Source organism: Zonotrichia leucophrys, chromosome 23, assembly GCF_028769735.1.
Source record: "Zonotrichia leucophrys gambelii isolate GWCS_2022_RI chromosome 23, RI_Zleu_2.0, whole genome shotgun sequence".
NCBI lineage: Eukaryota > Metazoa > Chordata > Aves > Passeriformes > Passerellidae > Zonotrichia > Zonotrichia leucophrys.
In genome coordinates, this window is record NC_088192.1 from 3,764,597 (window position 1) to 3,785,735 (window position 21,139).

The 21,139-nt window shown below is 47.3% G+C and overlaps 1 protein-coding gene across 3 annotated transcripts in view; it reads right to left on the reverse strand.

The window, feature by feature from the left end:
- Window positions 1-1,080: 1,080 nt before the first annotated feature.
- GRIK3 (glutamate ionotropic receptor kainate type subunit 3) overlaps window positions 1,081-21,139 on the reverse strand; it is a 125,612-nt gene continuing 105,553 nt past the window's right edge. Inside the window, exons 12-17 of one of the 3 annotated variants that reach the window (XM_064731846.1) lie at window positions 17,460-17,541; window positions 17,263-17,299; window positions 15,040-15,257; window positions 7,245-7,467; window positions 6,087-6,337; window positions 1,081-4,088 (exon numbers count right to left, since the gene is read on the reverse strand). In XM_064731846.1, the coding sequence (XP_064587916.1) occupies window positions 3,570-4,088; window positions 6,087-6,337; window positions 7,245-7,467; window positions 15,040-15,257; window positions 17,263-17,299; window positions 17,460-17,541 (1,330 nt within the window). In that variant the 3' untranslated portion in view covers window positions 1,081-3,569. Of the gene's footprint in view, window positions 4,089-4,339; window positions 4,569-6,086; window positions 6,338-7,244; window positions 7,468-15,039; window positions 15,258-17,262; window positions 17,330-17,459; window positions 17,542-21,139 lie in introns of those variants that run through there. The other 2 variants (XM_064731848.1, XM_064731847.1) reach the window with 2 other exon arrangements.

Below are 21,139 nucleotides of genomic sequence, written 5' to 3' on the forward strand. Positions count from 1 at the left end.
TTTGAGGGTGACCCTTAAAAATGCTTTAAAAACGAGAAGGAGTTGTCTTTATTTCTCAGTGTGCAGAGTGGGCTGTGCCACTGAAGCCCAGAGCCGCCCCTGGGGCTGTGCCTGCACTTTTTGGGGTTTGTTTTATCTCTGTAGAAAGGGCACAGCTCCAACAGCACTCCCTGCTTCCATCCCAGGAACCACAGATGTTTCCTCCCTGCCTGGATATAACAAAGCGGAGCCATAAAGATTCAGACTAATAAACACTGGCCTTTAGGGTGCTCTCAGCTTTTATGGGGCTAATAAGATTTTTGACTTACATGGGAGGGAAGAGGCAAACAGAGCCTTTATGAACCTGGAGGCCTTGCTGGGGCTCCTGCACCTCTCTGTGATGAAAAGCTGAGGCAGCCTGCAGGCAAAGCACGGCAGAGAGAGCTCCTGTGGATGGATGGCTCTAATGGAATATCCAGGTTTAATTACCTGTCTGATACCAAGCTGTGAGGGCAGGGAGAACTGCTCTGTCTGAGCCTCATTGTCTCTTCCCTCCCTCTGGCCAAAATTGGGACCTTCCCTTCCTCTCCTGAGACCATCACCACTGCCCCAAATGTGCCTCAACCCCCTTGGTGAGCACCTTGGAAACAGCATTTCCCAGGTGTTTGGGTGCAGTTGGGAACCGGTTTTATCATCACTGGCTGATAAAGTTGGGATGTTGTTAAACAGTGGGAGTCTGGGACAGAATCTGAGCAAGAAGGGACATGTTAAGTATAAACAGGCACAAACTTCATTATTTTCTAGAAATTATTTATTTAAAATTTAAAACCATATTACTTCATACAGCAAACTGTGCACTTTGATATATCACAGTGTCTTAAAAAGGAAAATAATCAGAATTTTTTCTTTTTTTTTTTTTATTTTTTGGAAATTGTATTTACATCGGCCTAGAATGATCAGCAAGTAACACAGTTACTATGAAACCAAAATTGTTACAAAATGTTTACAAAAAACTATATTCATAGAAATTCTGCATGTCCACAAAGGAAAATCCCCTGAATGTCACGGAGAATATTTTTTCCTTTTTCCCACTCTTTTCTGTTTATTTTTTTTTTTAATTTTTATTTTATTTTTTTTTTGTTTTTTGAGAAACATGTCAAAGTAAGGTACAGAGCAGAGGGCTCATGATGCCAATGCCTGGGGATGCCCCTGCCCTGCCAGCCCCGAGCTGGATGCTGGGGTGAGCACTGGGTGAAGCCACCAGGCCCCACAATGTCCCTTTGCTGTCCCCTTCCTGGAGAGCCTCTGTGCTGGCACCCAGGTGGAGCAGTGGGTGCCCAGAGCTGGCTCCCCTTTGCATATTCCATCTCTCTGTGGGTCTGTCCCCTCCACACCAGACCTGGCACGTGCTGTTGGTTGACTCCAAACAGAAATTCCACCCCGGGGAAGCTGCTGGCCATCCCTGCTCTGTCTCACAGGAGAGTTGGAGGGAAAAAGCAAGTGATAAGGGGATGGTGAGCCGAGGTGACGACAGTTTAGATACAGTTTAATAACCCAAACCTGCTTTTTCTGTATTCCTGCTCAGTTTTCCAAGCGAAGGAAGGAACAGCGTTGGAAGTCCGATGATTCCAGACTGAGTTGTCGCCAGTCACGGACGCGCTCACGGAAGGCTTTGAGGCTTTGTCATTGTGTCTGTCCCTTCCCAAGCCTCCAAGGACGTGGCTGTGAGGCCCTGGGCTGGCTGCTCCTCCTCTGGCATGACCAGAAATGGCTTTGGAGCACACGGGGAGGCTCTGGGAGCTCTCCTGGCCAAGCTGCCCCCGGTCCCGCAGGAAGGCTGGGGCTGAAATCCTGCATTTCCCCTCGGGTCACAGTGAGCGGGGCCAGGGGCAAGGCTCTGCACCAGCCTGGGGTCCCTCTGCATTTTTTGGGTGCTGCAGAACATTCCCTTGTTGGATGTCAAGCGTTCCAAGAGATCAGCACAAAGCCGTGGTGTAGATGCAGGAATTTGGCTGCAGTTCGCGGCTGATTTAGGGGTGTAGGGATGGGAGGAAAAAGGGTTTGTACACCAGTAATTCCAGATGCTCACCTGTTACATTTGTGAGTAAAATCAAATCAGGCTGGTGTCAATAAATAAATGGGGTTTGTGGTGTTAGCAATATTTATTTATTTTTTAAAAAATCTGCCAAGAAGCAAAACGAATGCTGATTTCTGTGGTATTTTACTCTCTGGACATTTAAAGCCAGTTTCAGGCTTTGTTTGCATCTCTGCTATTTTTTTTTTTTAGAGCTTAGAAATCCGCAAGGAAAACATAAAATCTACTGCTCTGAGAAGCCTAAGGATTTGCAAAGGAATACAGAAAGCATGTCATTAGCTTTGGGAAGCTGCCCCACACTTCAGCTTGTCCTCTGCTCAAGGTATTTGTGCAGCAAACTGGTAAGAATCTGATGCCCATTGCATTGGCAACTTTCATCCCTAATTTTTCATGTTTTTTGTGAAAAGGTGAAAATGAATGTAAATTCTTTGCATATCTTTACTTGAGTCAAAATATGACAAATCACCTGGCTTTTCTTGGGGTCACTCTGTTGTTTCTTTACATCATGGAAGAAGCAAAATAAGGACAAACTGTGCTCCATGGTGGGGTGGGGGAACAGCTCTTCCCCCTTGAGCTGATCTGCTAATTCTGCTCAGCTGGAGACAACCTTCCCAACTGAGCATGGAGAGGGAGAGGTGGGGAAAAATCCAAAATCAGTCAGGTTTTGTCCTTTGGGCAAGGATAAACTTTCCAGAATGGCTGTGAGCTCAGGAGGGCTGTGGTGGCCTCAGCACCCTCTGAGCCAGGGCTCGGGCACTGCTCCATCCCTGCCCTCCACACAGGTGGGGTCCTGCAGGGTCTCTGTCCCTCTTACCCCTGCAGGGGAAGGGTGTTGCTGTTTTCTACACCACCAGTGGTTAAACCAGAGCCTTTAAGCACCTTTGCATCACATGTGTGACATCCTGGGTTAAGGTGGGCAGAGGAATTTCCGTTTGTTTGATTTTGTGAATGAATCCCACTGGCTGCCAGGTCCCCTGGCAGGGATGGAGCTGAGGGAAGTAACTCGAGTGTTACCTTAGGTCAGCAGAGGGGTCTTTGGTAATTCTGCCTAAATTCATCTGCAGGACCAACCTTCTGGGTTAAGCAACCTGAAAATAAGAAGTCAATTCATGGAAGATTTCCTAAAAACAATTTAGTGTGTGTTTGCTTAAATCCCATGGAGAGGCTGCCTGAGGGGTGGCAGTTCGTGGTCAGAGCAGGAGGAATCCCAGGCTTGGCTCTGCTTCTCCCAGGTCAGCTTTGGCTGAGATTCATCTTTCAGGTCCTTGATGCCATGGAGAGCACTTAGTCCTCAACCAGGCCCACAGTCCCTCCCAGTGTGGAGCTGCAGTTCAGCACTGCTGAATTTCATGGAAATCGGTATTTTTGGCTCTTGGAAGCAGCTCTGCTCCTGCTGCTGCTGCTGGAGCCTGTGGACATGGTTGCTTCCCATGCTTCTCTGCAGGAGAGACTGAGCTTTGCAGGAAGAGCAGAGGCAGAGCTGAGAACCTGGAGATCATGGTGTCACCCTGGGCTGCAGCTTGGCTTGGGGAGCGTGGTTGCTGTCACTCGGAGGTGCAGGATGTCCTGTGCATGCCACGCTGTGCCCTCCCTGGCCCAGAGCTTGGGTACATTTCAGGCTCACCTTCCCCTTCCCAGCCAGCTGCCCTGGGTCTGCTGAGGAGCTTGTGTCACCTTGTGCCACCACGCTGCTGCCACGTGGCTGTCCCGCTCCGGGGGGCTGCGGCCAGCACAGCCGCGAGGTGAGGGCCACCGCCAGCTGCTCTGGGGCAAGCACAGCCTCCCCCATCCTGGGGCTTCCCAGATGCCTCTCCCATTCCAAAAATGTGCTGTGTGTGTCGGTGTGGGCCAGGTGCTCACACCTGACCGAGTGTTCCTGTTTATTGCCGTGCTGATGGAGCCACGCTCGCGGCTCCTCCTCACCCGCTCGGGGTTGGCTCAATTCTGCTTCACCTCCGCCTGTTTGCAGTGTGTAAACATCAGACTCCTGGGTGGTGGTTGGACTCCATGAGGCCTGGAGGATCGAAGCATTAAAAAAAAAAAAAAAGGAATGAAAAGTAACAAAACAAATGCAAAAAGCCCCAAGACCCATGTTACTGTCCGTGCTTGGAAGTTCTGGCTCCTCTGCGGTGATGGATGCAGCTGGCTTGCAAAGGCCTTGTTCTCGAAATGAACAAACCAGGCTTTTTTTTTTCTTTTTTTTTCTCTCATGTTTTTTAATCCATTCTTCCCTAGTTCAGGGTGCATCCAGCCGTGTCTGCCGCCATTCCTTCCCTCCCACCCGCCCCAGTGCCATTCCCTAGGGGAACACAGGTGCCAGTCCGGTGTTGCAGGTCATGCTGTCCTTGCCGGGCAGCCGGCGGTCGTTGAAGGTGTGCATGTTGATCACGGCGTCCGTCTTCACCATCACGGGGGGCTGGGGCTTGTGCTTGACCCGGCGCTGGCAGGTGAGAGACAGCCGGATCTCGTCGGCCATGGCGCTGCAGAAGGAGCGCTGGGGACAGTGGGGGTGATGCCTTAGCATTTCAGCTTTTATCATTTGCTTTTGTAATCCTGCAACTTGTTAGCGTGGAACTGTAACGCTCATCAGCCACTGTTCTCCCACTTTACTGGGGACAGTGAGGGTAATGCCTTAATGCCTTAGCATTTCAGCTCTTATATTTTTCAGATATTTGTAATCCTGCAGTTTGTTAGGGTGGAACTGTAAAGCGCCTCTCAGCCACTCTTCTCCCATTTTATTTGGGACAGTGGGGGTGATGCCTTAGCATTTCAGCTTTTATCATTATTTTTTTGTAATCCTGAAATTCATTACTATGGAACTGTAAAGTGCCTGTCAGCCACCTTTCTCCCATTTTATTTGGGATAGTGGGAGTGATGCCTTAGCATTTCAGCTCTTACATTTTTCAGATATTTGAAGTCCTGCAATTTGTTAGAGTGGAACTGTAAAGCATCTCTCAGCCACTCTTCTCCCATTTTATTTGGGATAGTGGGAGTGATGCCTTAGCATTTCAGCTTTTATCTTTTTTTTTGTAATCCTGCAATTCGTTAGGGTGGAACTGTAAAGCTCATCAGCCACTGTTCTCCCATTTCGTTTGGGACAGTGGGAGTGATGCCTTAGCATTTTAGCTCTTATATTTTTCAGCAATTTGTTAATGTGTAACTGTAAAGCTCCATAGCCTGTCAGCCACTGTTCTCCCATTTTATTTGGGACCGTGGGGGTGATGCCTTAGCATTTCAGCTTTTATCATTTTCAGATATTTGTAATTCTGCTATTTGTTAGTGTGGAACTGTAAAGCTCCATAGCCTGTCAGCCACTGTTCTCCCATTTTACTAGGGACAGTGAGGGTGATGCTGAGACATAAACTTTAAGGAATTTAGAGATTTTAGAGGAACTCCTGCTACTGGGCAGCTTTCCTTTCTCTGTCCAGTCCATCATGAGGGCAGCTCGCCTTGGTTTCTGGTCATGCACACAAGTGCACGTTCCACTTACTGCACTGGGACACCCAGGGCAGGAGAAGGACATAAAAGCAGTTCTGTTTTTTCCTGAACACTGATCAGCAATGATGGGCTGTGTCTGTGAGTGTGGCTGAGTTGTGAGACAGTGTGAGGCTTCCTGGTGAGCCCTGACTTGTTCCTCTTTGAACAGAACTGGGGAGAAGGCATGTATAGTCACACCTGGAACGTGCAAGGTGATTTCAAGAGGGTGCAACAGCTGAGAAACACCCCTCCTAGGGACTTCTGCCTATGTTTCAATGATTTATTTGTCAGCTTGCTCTAAACCACCCTACCAATGTGTCCTGCTCTGGCTGCAGCAGCAGCAGCAGACTCTGATCAGAGCAGATGTGACTTTGCCCCGAGTGGAGGCCATCAGAGGGATAGCCCAGTGAGCCTGTGGGGATGGCATTTTATGGGTGCCAGGCTGGATCCCTCTGCCCTCTCCCTGCCTGTCTCTGGGGTCAGCATGCACACCTGGGCTAAGGGGACACAGAGAATCAGGGGAATCAGTCAGTACCTGCTCTCGCTCCGCCGTTTTGCGCAGCTTGTAGATGAACTCCACCATGGCCACAAAGACAGACAGCACCAGGCCTGCTGCCAGGACAATGAAGATGCCCCCAATGTTCTGCACGCCCAGAGCACTGGCCTCCTTGTTCTCATCCTCAGGGCAGCCATTCCCCCGCCACCACTTCTCCTTCATGACGTGCAGCTTGTCCTCCTCCTGGAGCTGCAGGATGGCGATGGTGATCTTGTCCCTGTATGGTGACCCTGGGGGTGGGGACAGCGTTAAACACAGAGGGAAAGGGGGACAAAAATCCCACCCAGCAGGGAAAGTGTCCGTGTTAAGCAGTGCAGTTCAGACCTCTCTTCAACGGGCAGACAGTGGTATTTGGAAATTTGCTGCTGGGAGTGAATTATCTTAATCACTTATTGGAATATTTACCAATATAGCCAGACGGGACGTGCCTGAGCTTGTCTGGCCCTTGCTGCTTGACCAAATAGTGGCAGCTGTCGTGTTTTCACCCCACAGACACTTTGGGCTGGCTGGGTGTGTGGTGTTTCACCCCACAGACACTTTTGCCTGCCTGGGTGCTGCAGTTGGCATGTGAAGACAAGGCCAGGCCTGCAGGAGCTCTGGTGGTGCTGGGATGGAGCTTCCCCCCATAACAGGGGCTGCTCCTCAGGTTTCCCTCTGGCAGAGAAGCTTTAAGGCGATGGTGAAGGAAAGGAGTCGGTTCTGATGGAGGGTTTGGATGCAGAGCTTTATTCTGGCCCACAGGCCTCTGAATGCAGCAGCAGCTCCAACAGAACTCCCTGAGCCCGTGGTTGCTGCTCCTTTGAACCCCGGGGAGAGGGGCAGGGAAGGGGCAGGGAGCCACCAAGCAGGGACAGGAGGGGAGGGACAAAGGGACAAAGGACACTTGGATGGCCCAATGCCCCCCAGGGGTAGAGGGCATCCTTTGAATCTGCCAATCACTCGGGGCCCTTCTGAAATGCCAGGAGTGACAGACAGTGCTGGGAGGGCAAAGGTGAGGTGACTGACACACCTGGGAGGGAATCATCAGGGGAGGAACTGAGTTTCTGAGGTAAATGCTGAAATCACAATGCAACAATCACCTGCGTTGTGTTTGTGGTGACCAGCTCCCCTCAGGGTCACTGCAGGACTGTCACTTACCCATGGGTGTCCCAATGCCATAGCCTTTGGTGTCGATGAGCCCTCCGATCTGGGTGAGGTTGCAGTTCCTCTGGGTGATGTACTCGATGGTGGTGGATTCCATCAGCAGAGCATAATCAGCGGTCAGGGTTCGCTGGATCCCCTCCTCGTTGTTCTTCACCAGGGCTGTGGGTTTGCTGCTCATGAATGCCCACATTTTTTCAAACGTGGAGATTTTGGATTTCTGGAAAAACGATACCCCCCCCATCATCAAAATAAGAATGAATTCTCCATTTGCAGAAAGCTGATAACTTTTCATTAAATAATAATAATAGTAATAGTGATAGTAATAGTAATAGTAATAGTAATAATAATAATAATAATAATAACAATAATAATAGTTGAGAGCAGATCACACAATGGAGCAACCATGAATTTTACTTTGTCTTAAATCCCTTCACCTCCCAGCATTGTTTGGATTTATGTTGCCTTAAAGAGACACAAGGGTGGCAGCAAACACCCCACTGTGCATGTGCTTCAGGTCCTGAGGTGGAACTGAACCTGCCCAAAGCCCTGCAGCCCCCTTAACTCCCAGGCCATTGGCTTAAACGTATTCACTTACATCTGCTTAAATGTGTTCACTTCCTACCCAGCATTTGTTTACCCTGTAATGTTTCTGCATGCAGAAAGAACAGAGAGTTTTGGAGGATGTGGTTTTCTCTACACACACTCTGATATTTTTGTCTTTCCTCAAGCATGGCAAGGAAACGAGTCTCCTCTGAGATATGTGCAACTGCCAAACAGATTTAACGTACCCACGTAAACAGAAGCACAGAGATATTCAAGAAGATTGTCTTACGGCTAAAAATAAACATGGATATTCTTCCACTATCAGCAGACATTCTGTTGCAAAGGATGGAATATGTTTTCTAGCTTGCTATTCATGTGAATGTTTTTTTTTCTTACAGAAAATGTGTTGAGTGAGAAGAAATATGGTTATTTTATGTCTTGCCATAACATTTGAAAAGTACCATTTATCTACGAGCACCTTCTGAGTTGTCCCTGTCAGTCATCACAAAAGGCACAGATCTCAGAATCACAGAATGGTTTGAGCTGGGAAAAAAGCTCATCCTTAAAGCTCATCCTGTCCCCCCCTGCCATGGGCAGGGACACCTCCCACTAGACCAGATTATGGTCAGAACTGGCTTTAGTTCAGGAACATTTCCCAGACAGGCAGAGCAGTGTTCTCTTGCCCTTTGCTGGTCCCAGTGCTCCTGTGGGTCAGTGCTTCTCCCTCAGACCAGCCCTGGGACAACACTTGGATATTCAGGCTTGTGTTCCCACTGCTGCCAGCTCCTTTATGCACCGTTCTTCTTTCCTGCCCCATTTCTTGTTTTACCTGGATCTGTTTTTGCCTTCTTATTTCATAAGAGGCAGCTTAGGCAGGCAAACCTCTTCATCCCCTGTACTGCTCGGTGAGCCTGGAGCTGGCTGATAAGTCAGGGGGCAGATAATTCCCTGTGCTGCGTCTGGAATCAGGGTGGCCTCTCAGTGGCTGCTGCAGAGCTGTGATTTCAGCCTCGTTTATCTCGCCACAGGTCTCTGTCCTTCCATGAGAAAGCAGGAGATGGAGCCCAAGCCCAGCCCAACTGCTGCCGCCACAGCTCCCCATCATTTTGTCAGTATCACCCAAAATGTGCCAGCACGGGTTCTTCTGATAAAACCATAATAAATAATGGTGAGGCAGCTGAAAGTCCCTTGTAATGCTTCGTTTTCCATGTGCTTTGCCCATCCACCTCCTTTATTCCAGCGTGTTTAGCCAAAGTTAAACAAAAGCTCATCACCCCGAAGCTGGGTAGTGCAGTGCTGTTCAAACAAAGGCTGTTCCTCTGCCTTTAACCCTGTGGGCCCCTTCTACTGACTGAAATACTCAGGGATTCATTTCTTCTCCATTAAAGCTTGTGCTCGTTATAATCCACTTGATGAATGCTCAGCAGTGGATGTGCTGGAGCAAACTTCATTCAAGAGGCAGGATAATCTCCCTCGCCTGAAAACCTGGACCAGTGCCTGTAAGGTAGATTTGTGGCATCTATCAAACCTCAAAGAGCAGCAAGAAATGTAGCCTCCAAAAGGATTATTAAATATCTGTACATTACAATGGGTAATTGAAATGAATCGTGTGCTCGGTTGGCTGATAAGGACTTGTTTAACATTTATATAGTTCACATCAGAGGCCTCTGGATTCCTTGGCTCTCCCTCTCTCTTCTTCTCTTTCTGCATTTAATGCTCCTTGAGTGTTGACACAGAGCTTTTAACATCAGTGTTCTCCCAGTTTAGAGCACAGAGCAAAATAAACTGGCAAAAAATCAATAGGCTGCATTTAGTGAAGCAAATGGGACTTGCATGAGGCACTGGACCTCTTCAGGCAACTGAAATTACACGAGACAGGGCTCCCTGGAAGAGAAAAACCACTTTTCTCTTCTTCTCTTAAATCACTACTCCTGACCAGCTTGAAGGGACTTAATTGTGTTTGGGATGCCAGGAAGAGCTCAGGTTTGTCACTTGTGGCTGTGCTGCTTTGAGCCCAGCTCAGCCCTGCCAGGGGTGGAGCACACCTGCAGCAGCTGGGGCACACCTGGGAAGGGCTGGCAGGGAGGATGGAGCTGCTGCCACTGCTGCCACTGCTGTCACTGCTGTCACTGCTGTCACTGCTGTCACTGCTCACTGTGCCCAAAGAGAGCGGGGACAGAGATCTGGGCTCGGGGCTGAGACCTGTGACCGCGTTCACAGGGGTCTCAGGATGAGGGAAGAGATGAGGATTTCACTCCATGTTTCAGAAGACTGATTTATTATTTTATGATATATATTACATTAAAACTATACTAAAAGAATAGAAGAAAAGGTTTCATCAGAAGGCTAGCTAAGAATAGAAAGGAATGATAACAAAAGCTTCTGTCTTGGACAGAGTCTAAGCCAGCTGACTGTGATTGGCCATTAATTAGAAACAACTCTATGAGACCAATCACAGATGCACCTGTTGCATTCCACAGCAGCAGATAATCAATGTTTACATTTTGTTCCTGAGGCATCTCAGCTTCTCAGGAGGAAAAATCCTAAGGAAAGGATTTTCCATAAAAGTTGTCTGTGACAGAGACCCAGCAGGGCAGAGGAGCTGGGGGTCCCTCCAGGAGGCCATTTGGTGCTGCCAGGGCAGCTCACACCCAGCCCTGCTCAGGGCAGCCTCAGGCTCTCAAACCTGATGAGAAAACTGCTTTTCCAAGGGAAAATTGCCCAGCTGTAATTCCCAGCCCAGCCCTCACAGAGTGATGGTTTGCTACAAACCCAGAAGCAGCTGTGGGAGTGATGTTGGTCATCAATCCCCAATCACAGGAGCAGCGAGGGCAGGAGTGGCCCGGCTCCAGCTCACACACAATTAAGCCACAGAACATGTTTAGTAGTTTTTAAGGAAAAGTTCATTTCTCCCCTTCCTCCTCTCAAATACTTGGGGCACACTTCAAAGCTCTTGCTTATTGATGGGAATTTGGATGTTGTCAGCCAGGACTGCAGCGCAGAAATAAGCAAAACCATCTTAGTAGTAATTTAGTAATAAGGAATGACTTAAATTGTATTTATTTTGCTGATGTTTTTTCTGTATTCTTTATTTGTGTGTACATTTAATTTTGCTACACCCCTGGTTTTACCATAGTTTAACTTTAATAACTGGAATTAGTTACTGGTCTGATGTGGTATTTGCTGTGCTGTGGCTGGGTGCTAATTTCTTCTCAAGAGATTCACCATTTACTTATTTGTGGGCTCATAAAAGAAGCATATCTCATGATTGTGGGTAAAGGGACCCTCCTCTGCCCTCACATCCTCTGAGATGTCCCCAGGTCCCACTCAGTGACAGCTTTGCTGCCAAAGGTAGATGAGGAGCTGCTTGGGTGCTCTGAAGCATTAAGACAAATGATCTGACACTGGCAGAGAAGTTCCTGTGTCAGGAGCCCTGAGATGTTGGGAATGATGGAGATATTGCTAATTATCAAGGGCTGCTGCTGCTGCAGCCGTGGCTTGTCACAGACATCTTTTATGAAAAATCCTCTCCTTCGGATTTTTTCCTCCTGACAAGCTGAGAGGCCTCAGGAACAAAGTGTAGGCAATGGTTATCTGCTGCTGTGGAATGCAACAGGTGGATTTGTGATTGGCCCATGTTGGATGTTTGTAATTAATGGCCAGTCACAGTCAGCTGGCTTGCACAGAGAGCAGAGCCACAAACCTTTGTTATCTATCCTTCTTATTCTATTCTTAGCTAATCTTTTGATGAAATCCTTTCTTCTATTCTTTTAGTATAGTTTTAATGTAATATATATAAAATAAAATAATAAATCAGCCTTCTGAAACATGGAGTCAGATCCCCATCTCTTCCCTCATCCAAGAACCCCTGTGAACACGGTCACAGTGGCTCACACGGCGGGCTCGAGTCTCACTCCTGTTCACACGAGTGGAGCTTCTCCTTGATTTATTCAGGATAAATAACACCAGAATCTGCTCTGTTGTGCTCTGCATCTTAATCAGCCCGTGTTGGAGCTAAATGAGATGTGTGTGTGAAAGCAGAGTGCCAGCCCCTGCGAAGGCAGCGACGCCGAGAACGCCTCCGAGTTCATTCTTCAGAGTCACAGCTCAGGAGCCACCTTTAATAAGCAGTTCTGCAGGGCCAGCCACCCAAATCAATTAATGGAATCGTTTAGAGGAGCCCCTACCAGGCATCTTGCCAAGACATATACGCTTTTTTATCAGCCAAATTGGCAAGAAAGGAACTTTCAGGCTTAAGATTTTCAATTCCAGCCTGTATGAAAAAAATAAATTGATTTCCACCAAGTGAAGATACTTAGTCTTGAGGATTTAACATTTCTCTATGAGTATCTGTGTACACACACTCACAGCCAGACTCCAAACTGCACATGAGATCTGGCTTTCCATTCAGAGAGGCAGCATCCTCTGCAGGGTGGGAAGGATTTATGAGTTATAATGAACTCTAGATGCTGTTCCTAAATTAATTGATCAGTGTTTATTCCTGTAACCCAATCTGCATTGCCAGGGAGTAAAGAGCTTCTCAAAAGTTCTTTCCATGAAGTCAGAATGTGCCAATAAAGCTCTCTCTTCTTCCATCTCTTGGTTTGCTTGGCTGCATGGGGCCAAATTTTGTGGGAGCAGAATCCCTCACTGTGGGGCTGTTCCAGAGGGGTCTTGGTTCCATTTGGAACTTCTATTTGGAACTTCTATTTGGAACTTGCATTTAGAACCTCCATTTGGAACTTCTGCAGTGTCCCTGGTGAGCTCTGCACAAGCTCTCAGGCCTGAGCACAGGTCAGTGCTTTGGGATCCATCTCATGGAACAGCATGCAAGGCTTCTGCCTTCCTCTTCCTCCCGTTGTCCATTCTCAGGGTCAGGGTGCTGCTCTCCTCCTGCACTCCTGGGGGGATCCAGCATGGTCAGGATGGGCTCTGACAGAGGGGCTGCAGGGCCCAGGCATGCTCAGGGCTGGTGTGTGCAGCTTGCAGCTGATTGAACAGGGAGAAAGGAAGAAGTGAGACCCTGCTGTGAGGGTAATGAATTTGGGGAACAGCCACACTAAGAGCCAGGCAGCAATTTGGGCCAAGTATAGCTAAATATACTAAAATATATAGGTAAATAAAATATACTAAAATATATAGGTAAATAATATAATAAATATACGAAAGTGTACTAAATATATAGGTAATCCACAGAGCAGGTAAGATCCTCATGGGTGTGCTGCCATCAGTCCTTTGTCCCAGCAGTGACAGGGTGTTCAGAGCTGCTGGGATGGTGTGTTCAGAGCTGGGATGGTGTGTCCAGAGTTGCTGGGATGCTCAGGCTCTCCAGGAATGATTCAGGAGCCCTGGCTGATGTGGGCTGTCTGTGCTGGAACCCCTGGAGCAGGGCAGAGGAAGGCAGGGAAGCCAGGTGCTGTTCTTCCAGTGGGAGGGTGGATGCTCAGCTGGCACCTGGAGCTCTGTGTGTGACAGTGTCCCCATGGAGGTGGCACTGACAGAGCAGCTGAGCCAAACCCACCACAGGAATGACCCAGGTGAGAACAAAGCCCTTGCTGGAGCTGGGAGAAATCCTGTCTGTCCCAAATCCCTCTGTACAGGAAGGACCAGTGAGCAGAGCTCCCCACGTGGGAGCTCCCACTGCTCCAGTAATGGAAATGCTTGTCAGGAGGGACATTCCTGAGAATTCATCTCCATACAACAGTGATAATAAAAAGGGAAAGGAAAATGCTCTGCATCAATAAACCATGCCAAGGCAGTTAGAAGCCTGAAGTATGATTCTGATGGATAATGATATGAAGCAATAAATATACTGTGTCCTGATGATTGTTAAAAGAGACAGTTTCCTTTTATTCCCATATAAAACTCGTATTGGAAGGCACAGTTAAAGCACACAGTTACAGCCCTGCTGGTTGTTCCAGGGTTATTTGGCTTTGGAAAACACCACCACACATCTGCCTATGCCATGGACAGAACTGCAGCTCCATGGCAGGAGGCAAACTGGGCATTTCCAGAACCACTGAAGATCAAACCACCCCTTCTGTGGCTCTTTGTCAACTGCAAACCACCCCCCCTGTGGCTCTTTATCCACCTCTGCTGCTGCCTGTCAGAGTCAGGACACACATCAGGGAGGACAGTGCCTTCTCAGCCAGATCAGAGTCAGAAGTTGCATGGGAACAATGCTCCCTCTATTATTAAAATCCAGCACATTGCCTTCCTTTAATGAGTCTTGCCAATTAAACTGCTGAGGCCTCATCAAGCGGCCATCGCCGTGTGCCTGCTCAGATTTTGCATCACAAACTGCTTGGTAAAGGCTGAACTGTGCTAATCACATGGATTTCCTTCTGCATTAGGGTGGTGGAGGGGGAAGGAGCCAGAGGTGAGGGGGGGAGCCAGCTCCCATTCCTGAGCCAAAGCCTGGGATCTTCCTTCGGGCCTCTTTCCTTGCCAGGGTGATAATTCCTTAATCACCCTTCATTTCTATCCCTTTATTCTCTCTCTTTTCAAACTGGGTTTTTACAGGCCAGCAGTGGTTTTAAAGGTCATTTTACATCTCTCAGTTTCTTTCTATTTTTGAGGCTACGGTGGAATCTGACTGACTTCTGAATTTAATTATGCTTTAAATAGACGAAATTAATGCAATTGGATTGTGATGCACTGGTAGTGTTACCTTGCCCTGGATCTCAGAGGTTAATAAAACTGGATTACATTGATATGAATACCTGAAGGACAAGGAAGATATTTCAGCTGTAAAAAATACAGGTCAGGGAGGGCACTTTGCAACATCTGTCCAGCTGTGGGTTTCATTTGGGCTCTCCTCTGTCCCTGAAGCCTGGCTGGCTCAGCCTGGGGGCTCCATGGGGCAAGGAAGGAGCTGGATGGGTCAGATGTGGAAATTGTGAAGATGCTTTAAAGAATGTAAGATCTTTCTGCAGGGTTTTAATAGAAGCTGCACTTTGGCACATGCTGCATTTTAGGGTGTCAGAGCCAATATTGGGTAGAGCCTGCAAAAGTGTAAAATCAGTTTAATTTTGTACCTGTGACTTCAGTTAACAACAGGGAGGGGGATTTAGCCTTGGTGGGACTCAGGTGAGTGACAGTCTCAGTCTGGGCAAGATGTGAGACTGAAAGAAGCTGCAAGAAGGAGCAGCAGGGGTGGCTTGGGAGGATTTCTGTCTTTGGATCTTTGTCCTGGCTCCCGTTGGCATCTCTGCCTGGAAGGCAGAAAGCCTCTGCCTGGTCTCACCTTGAAGAAGGTCATGGTAGCTCCATCCTTCACTGCTCCATACTCTATTTTTGTCTGCTTTGCCAAGTCATCTGCCGAGTCGATGGGGGACTCCATCCTCTCCACGGTCAGGAAGGCGGCGAGGTTGGCCGTGTAGGACGAGATGATAATGAGGGTGAAGAACCACCATATGCCACCAATGATCCGTGTAGACAGGGCTTTGGGCATCAGCTCCGAGCCTGGGGGACAGGGGAAGGAGGACAGAGGAAATAGAGGGAAAAAACCAATTTTATATATCCATATGTACATTTTATATACATACATACATACACACACACACACACACACACACACACACACACACACACATATATATATATATATGGTCGGATTTCACTGTCAAAACTGTTACAGCCATGCAATTAAAGCCAACTGGTTTTGAGGCAAATTATCCAGACATCTTACATGCAAGGACATCAGTGGGGTTTTTGTAGTATTTGCAGAAAAACCCTCTTCCTTGATTACTGACCTTGGGTACAGTGCCCAATTTACAGGAAACATCCAAACTGAAGTAATTAACTGGGCTGCTTTTATGAGATTTAAATAGCAAGCTATTTATGAACTTTTATGAGTGTTTTATTCTGCCATTTAAAAAGGGCTTTGCTTTTATACAGATTATTTTCAAAAGACTCACTCTGGGGAGTGTGTTCAAATACACAAGGTTTTAAAAAAATCAAACACCAAGAGAAAGGCACTATCAGGGTCCAGGGCTTTGAATGCCAGTCAGAAATGGGGAAGCAGGAGATGTTGCAGCATAAAAGGTGTAGTGGGTCTGGAATGACTTTTATTGAGCAGACATGAAGGGCTAAATGGGTTGTGCTATTTTTGTAATCACCCAAAACACCTTTTAAAGCCAGGCAAGAGCTTTGGGTTTGAAACAGCTGTGCTCAGAGGATTTATCAGCCTGGAAAGTGCAACAAAGATTGGGCTTTGCAAAGCAATTTTAGGCAGTGTGGCATCAAAGCAGAGCATGGGGTGTAGTTTTCCTCCCTTCAGAGTGCAGCAAGGAGACACCAGGAAGAGGAGGAGTCCTGGATATTGAGGGTGCTTTGGTTCTCCTCAAGATCCTTCTTCTTCCCTCTTCCATCTCCGGCCCTTTGATGCATTGGATGCTGTGACATCAGTCTGGCTTTGAAATATTTTTCTTCTCAGATGCAGAATTGAGTTAAAAAGAATATAGCTCTTTTCATTTATCAGCATCTGATAAGAGGGATGATTCATGCTGCTAAACCGCCTTGCTGGGAACTGTCACTGTCCACGAGGGCAGCTGAGATCCAGGAGGAATCTCTATTACAGGCAGCAGCGGAGCTCAGAGCAGCCCTGTGCCTGCCACTGAGCCAAGGCTGTGCTTCTTTTGCTCTCTGGATGTAACCACTGGTACATGGTAAATTAAAGTGTGACAAATGTTTGACATTTTCCACTTATTTCTATTCCTGGATTTTCTGCAATTAGATCGCAGCTGAATTTCGTTCCTTATTCAGAGCGGCTCCCTGCTGCCTTCTGAACAGATCTATTCTGTTCATTGCATCTCTCTATTCCATTCACACACATAGGGGTGTAATCCCACCCCTGCCCCATTTCTGGGCTCCCTGTGGCCACTGGAAGCTCTCCTGAGGGGCTGATGGGCACAGGCTCCCAGGGCAGCTCCTCCAGACTTAGGGAGCTTCAGGGCATCTCACACTGCTCAGAATGACCAGGGGAAGGGAAAAATGTGGATGGAGCAGAGGGCAAGGCACCCTGTCTGCTGGAAAAGTAGATTTAGAACAGACAGAGAGCCAGGTCAGAGATCCTGAAACTGAACAACATTTCCACAGCTGTGTTCCCCCACACAAGGATGTCGTCAATATACTATAGGTGTTCTGGAGCCTCAACCTTTTCTAGTGCCCCACATTGGGCGCCAAATTTAGTCCTGGTTTACGACAAATTTGGGAGAGAATCTCCAAAGTGGGGCTCCATCAAAAAAGCAAATCCGCGTGGCCCCTCTGCTCAACTGGTTCGGGAAGAAATGGTTGGAATTAACAGAAATAGGAATTTGCAGTCTGTGGGATGTGGCGGAATGAAGCAGCTGAGGGAGATGAAGGCAGTGTTCCTCCTTGGAGCTGCAGGGGCCAGGAGGTGCTGGGAGGTTGTATCCAAACCAAATTTTGAATTTAAAAAGCCCTAAGAGCAGGTGGGTGGCCTTACCTTGCTGCATCAGTGCTCCCATCCCAAACCAGAAGCTGTTCAGGAGGGTGAAGTTGTTCTCTATGATGTCCGAGCCCGGGTTGCAGGGGTGGAAGGTTGCCACACAAAACAAATTCTTGGGGTTGAAGAATAGTCATTAAGAGAATAAGGGGGATGTTTAAACCTTCTGATCACCCTCCAGCCAAACCAGGAACCTGGTTCAGGAGGGTGAAGTTGTTCTCCACGATGTCCGAGCCTGGGTTGCAGGGGTGGGCATCATACCACTCATATGGGCTGAACCTGCAGCACAAAGGGAAACAGAGCTACTGATGGTGCCTTGGAGGGGCTCCCTAGGACAGACACTAGTCAGGATTAAAATAAGAGTAGGTATTTATTAAAGGCCTTCAATAGATACACCCTGGCCAGCCAAAGCCTCTGAGGCTACACCCAAAATGGTCACGAGTTTTTCATTCAGTTATGAGTTTGGTCCATTTGCATATCAGGGGTTAATCCTTAATTACAGCTACAGGTAATGAAGTAAAATACCCCCAGTTTGCTCCTCACATTTTGCTTTACCTTATATTTTTCAGGCCCTGAGGCTGTAGGGTGTCCTTGGATGTCAGGCCTTGAGACCAAACGTGAAGATAGTTAGCCAACACTTCTCTATGGAGTTATGGACTAATGCAGCACAGGATTTGAAAAATATAAAGGCTAAAATATTAAGGTGTCAGTTAGTTGGGATGTGGCAGGACAAGACCCTCAAGAAGCTGGAAAAAAGGAGTCTCAATGCCTCTGGTGTGCAGGGGCTGCCGACCTGGTGCACAGCTTTGTAGAGAAAAAGGCAAATTCAGCCCAAGTCACCCACACAGCTGTAAGTCTGTGTCCTGCATTCTGGAGAGCAGAGACCTGGGAAGCCAAGTCCTCCTGAGGTGTCTCAGATGGCTTCCCCAGAGCCCTTGGTCACTTTGGATCATTTTGTCAATACTATGTCCTACAACAGCATCCAGAGCATGTGATGGTGGGATGGGATGGGATGGGATGGGATGGGATCCAGACACATAACTTCTTGTATGTAACAGTTTGAAAATGTGGGGGGAAATGACATTTTTGATTGATTAAGGAGAAGCCTTGATCATTCTGCAGTAGTAGCAGGGACAAACTGGTATTTTAGGAGATTCTCCCACCAATGCACATGGGAATTGGTGGGATTTAGGTCACCGAGAAGCAGAACCTTCCATCATCCTGACAAGCAGGAGTTTGGCCCTGTCAGGGCACTGGCAGAACACTGGAATGTGGTGGCAGTTTGCTGTGGACAAACTTATTCCCTGTGGGGATGATTTTCCATGGATAGCCCTGCAGTTCTTGAGCAAGACTGAGGGAATTTCCAAGGAATATCTCTGCAAATTCTGCCCAAGATTGGCAGGCAAGCACTGCTGGGAATGAGCTCGTTTAGCCAGGATCTGGGGAGGATGCTAAACAGGAGAGATGTTAATATTTTTAGAGCTGTTTATTTACATTTTTCTGAGAGTCCCAAATTTTGCAGAGATTAAATTAAAAACATAATTGGTATAATTGCTTTTGAACCAGGCATTAATTATCATCTCCGCTTCCTTCTGGAATCCCTGGAGATTCACAACAGCCCCTTCTCAGAGCCCAGCCCACAGCCTCTATCAGGAGATGCTTCCCTCTGTAATTCCCCACCAGATGTGCCACCACCCAAGTAGAGAGTTCGTGGCTCCATTCCAGGGTGGCCTCGCTCAGACAGTTGGATTTGTTTGGAGAAGGGCCTCAGATCCCTGCCAGGAACCTCCTGGCACTGAAACCTGCCCTGGGCACATGGCAGTGCAGAGCTGGGGTCCTGGCAGTGCCAAGAATGGGAGGGATCTGGGGGAAAACCATCCCTGAGGATGGACAAAACACAGCCCACACTCCTGTGGCTTTACAAAAGGTTACCCTGAGCACAGCTGTGCCACCTTTTGCTTCTGTTTTCCATCTCCAAGGTACAGTCCAATGAGCTCTCCTTTCCTCTCTGGTTTTTCTCACCTTCCTGCAGCTGTTCCCTGGGCTGGGTTTGGGGTGTGGAACCTGCTCAGGCTGCACCCTGGCATTGCCGCTTGTTCATCCAGGTTGGGCTCTCCTTGCTGCTCACCCTCCTCTGCTCTCTAAATCAGAGGAAATCAGCAAGAACCAGGCTGAACTCAGACCTGGCTTTACATGCTGCTTATGCCTTGGAACTTGCTATAGATTCACACCAGAGGAGGATAAAGGATGGTGTCTTGGTCCTTTCTGTCAGATAAAGCCAGAGTTCAGGAATTAGATTAAAACTTTCTTGGGCTGCCAATGAAAGATTATGAAAAAAAGAAAGGGAACGGGTGAGATCAATGAGCCTGGCAAGATGACACGCTGGAGAACTTCAAGGCCTGAGCAAAAACCTACTGGTGCAGCTCAAATGACAGAGAAATATTCAGAAATCTGCAAAGCAGCCACAGCCTCCAGAGCAGAGAAACCATTAGTGGAAGCAAGAGGTAACGAAGGAAGGAGGGAGAGGAGCTCATTGACCCCAGAGCTCAAATCAATTGGGGAATTCAGGATCCTCTGTGGCTGGCTTCCCTCATCCTCACATGCACTCTGAGCTCTGAGAAATATTTCATCAAACCCTAGCATCATTCTCCTGCCTCTTTCAGCTTTTTGGGCGGGAAATTGAAGCATTTGGAAGAAATTTGAATGATCTAACACAAAATACTTTTGAGTCTAAATTGTGTCTCCAGAGAAATATTCAATGGATGACCCAGGCTATTTTATTTGCAGGGAATGCCCTGATGAAGGCAGGAATATGCATCTGACTCCATGAAGAGCTAATTTTATTTTTTGACTCCAGAAGGCTAATTTATATTTATAATATAGTATTAAAATAATATAACATAGTACAATATAGTATTCTAAAATATTATTATTTTAGAATACTATATTATATTAGAGAATACTATACTATACTATACTAAAGAATGCAGAAAAGATACTGAATGCTAAAAAGATAATAATAAAAACTCATGACTCTTTCCAGAGTCTCTACACAGCTTGGCCCCAATTGGCCAAAGAGCCAAAACAACTCACAGCAGAATCCAATTGAACAATCACCTGTGGGTAAACAATCTCCAAACACATTCACATGACAACACAGAAAAGCAATGAGATAGAATGTCTCTTTTAAATATTCACATGAGCACAACACAGGAGAAGCAAATGAGATAAGAATTGGTTTCCTTTTTCTCTGAGGCCTCTCAGCTTCCCAGGAGAAAAACCCTGGATGAAGGGATTTTTTCAGAGAATGTGAATGCCACACCAGACCTTGCTGCAATAATTAGGATAAAGATTAAACCCACCCACTCACCCTGCCATGCAGCCAAAGGGGTTTGGTGTAATTTGGAGGCTGTGTGAGCCCAAGAACTGGCACCAGAGCCTCCAGACACAGCATCCCATGGAGCTGTGGGGACAAACCAGTGTTTGTGGCTCTCTGGGGGCTGGGAGCTCCATCAATAGTGAAGAAAGGCTGATTAAAATGACAGATGAACCAAATCCATCCTTTGCCTGCCTCTAAATAGTTCCTGAGTCTGTTTTAAGTGGCATTGACCTATGGTTATGGCATGAACAGAGGACTCCGGTGCCTAGTTCAGAAGAGTCATGTCTCTGAATTAAGGCTTTTCTATTTTGATTGTGGTTTTCTGCTGAGAATTGGATTTCAGAGGCCTTGCTGGGGTCAAAAGCAGATATTGTTTCCATTACTTCTGAATGCAATAAATATTTTCCCTGTGAAATCTCTTGCCTTCCATCTCTATGTGTTAAACAAAGATCATTCCAGCAGAATTTTAATTACCCTGAATACTTGGTGTTATTTGAA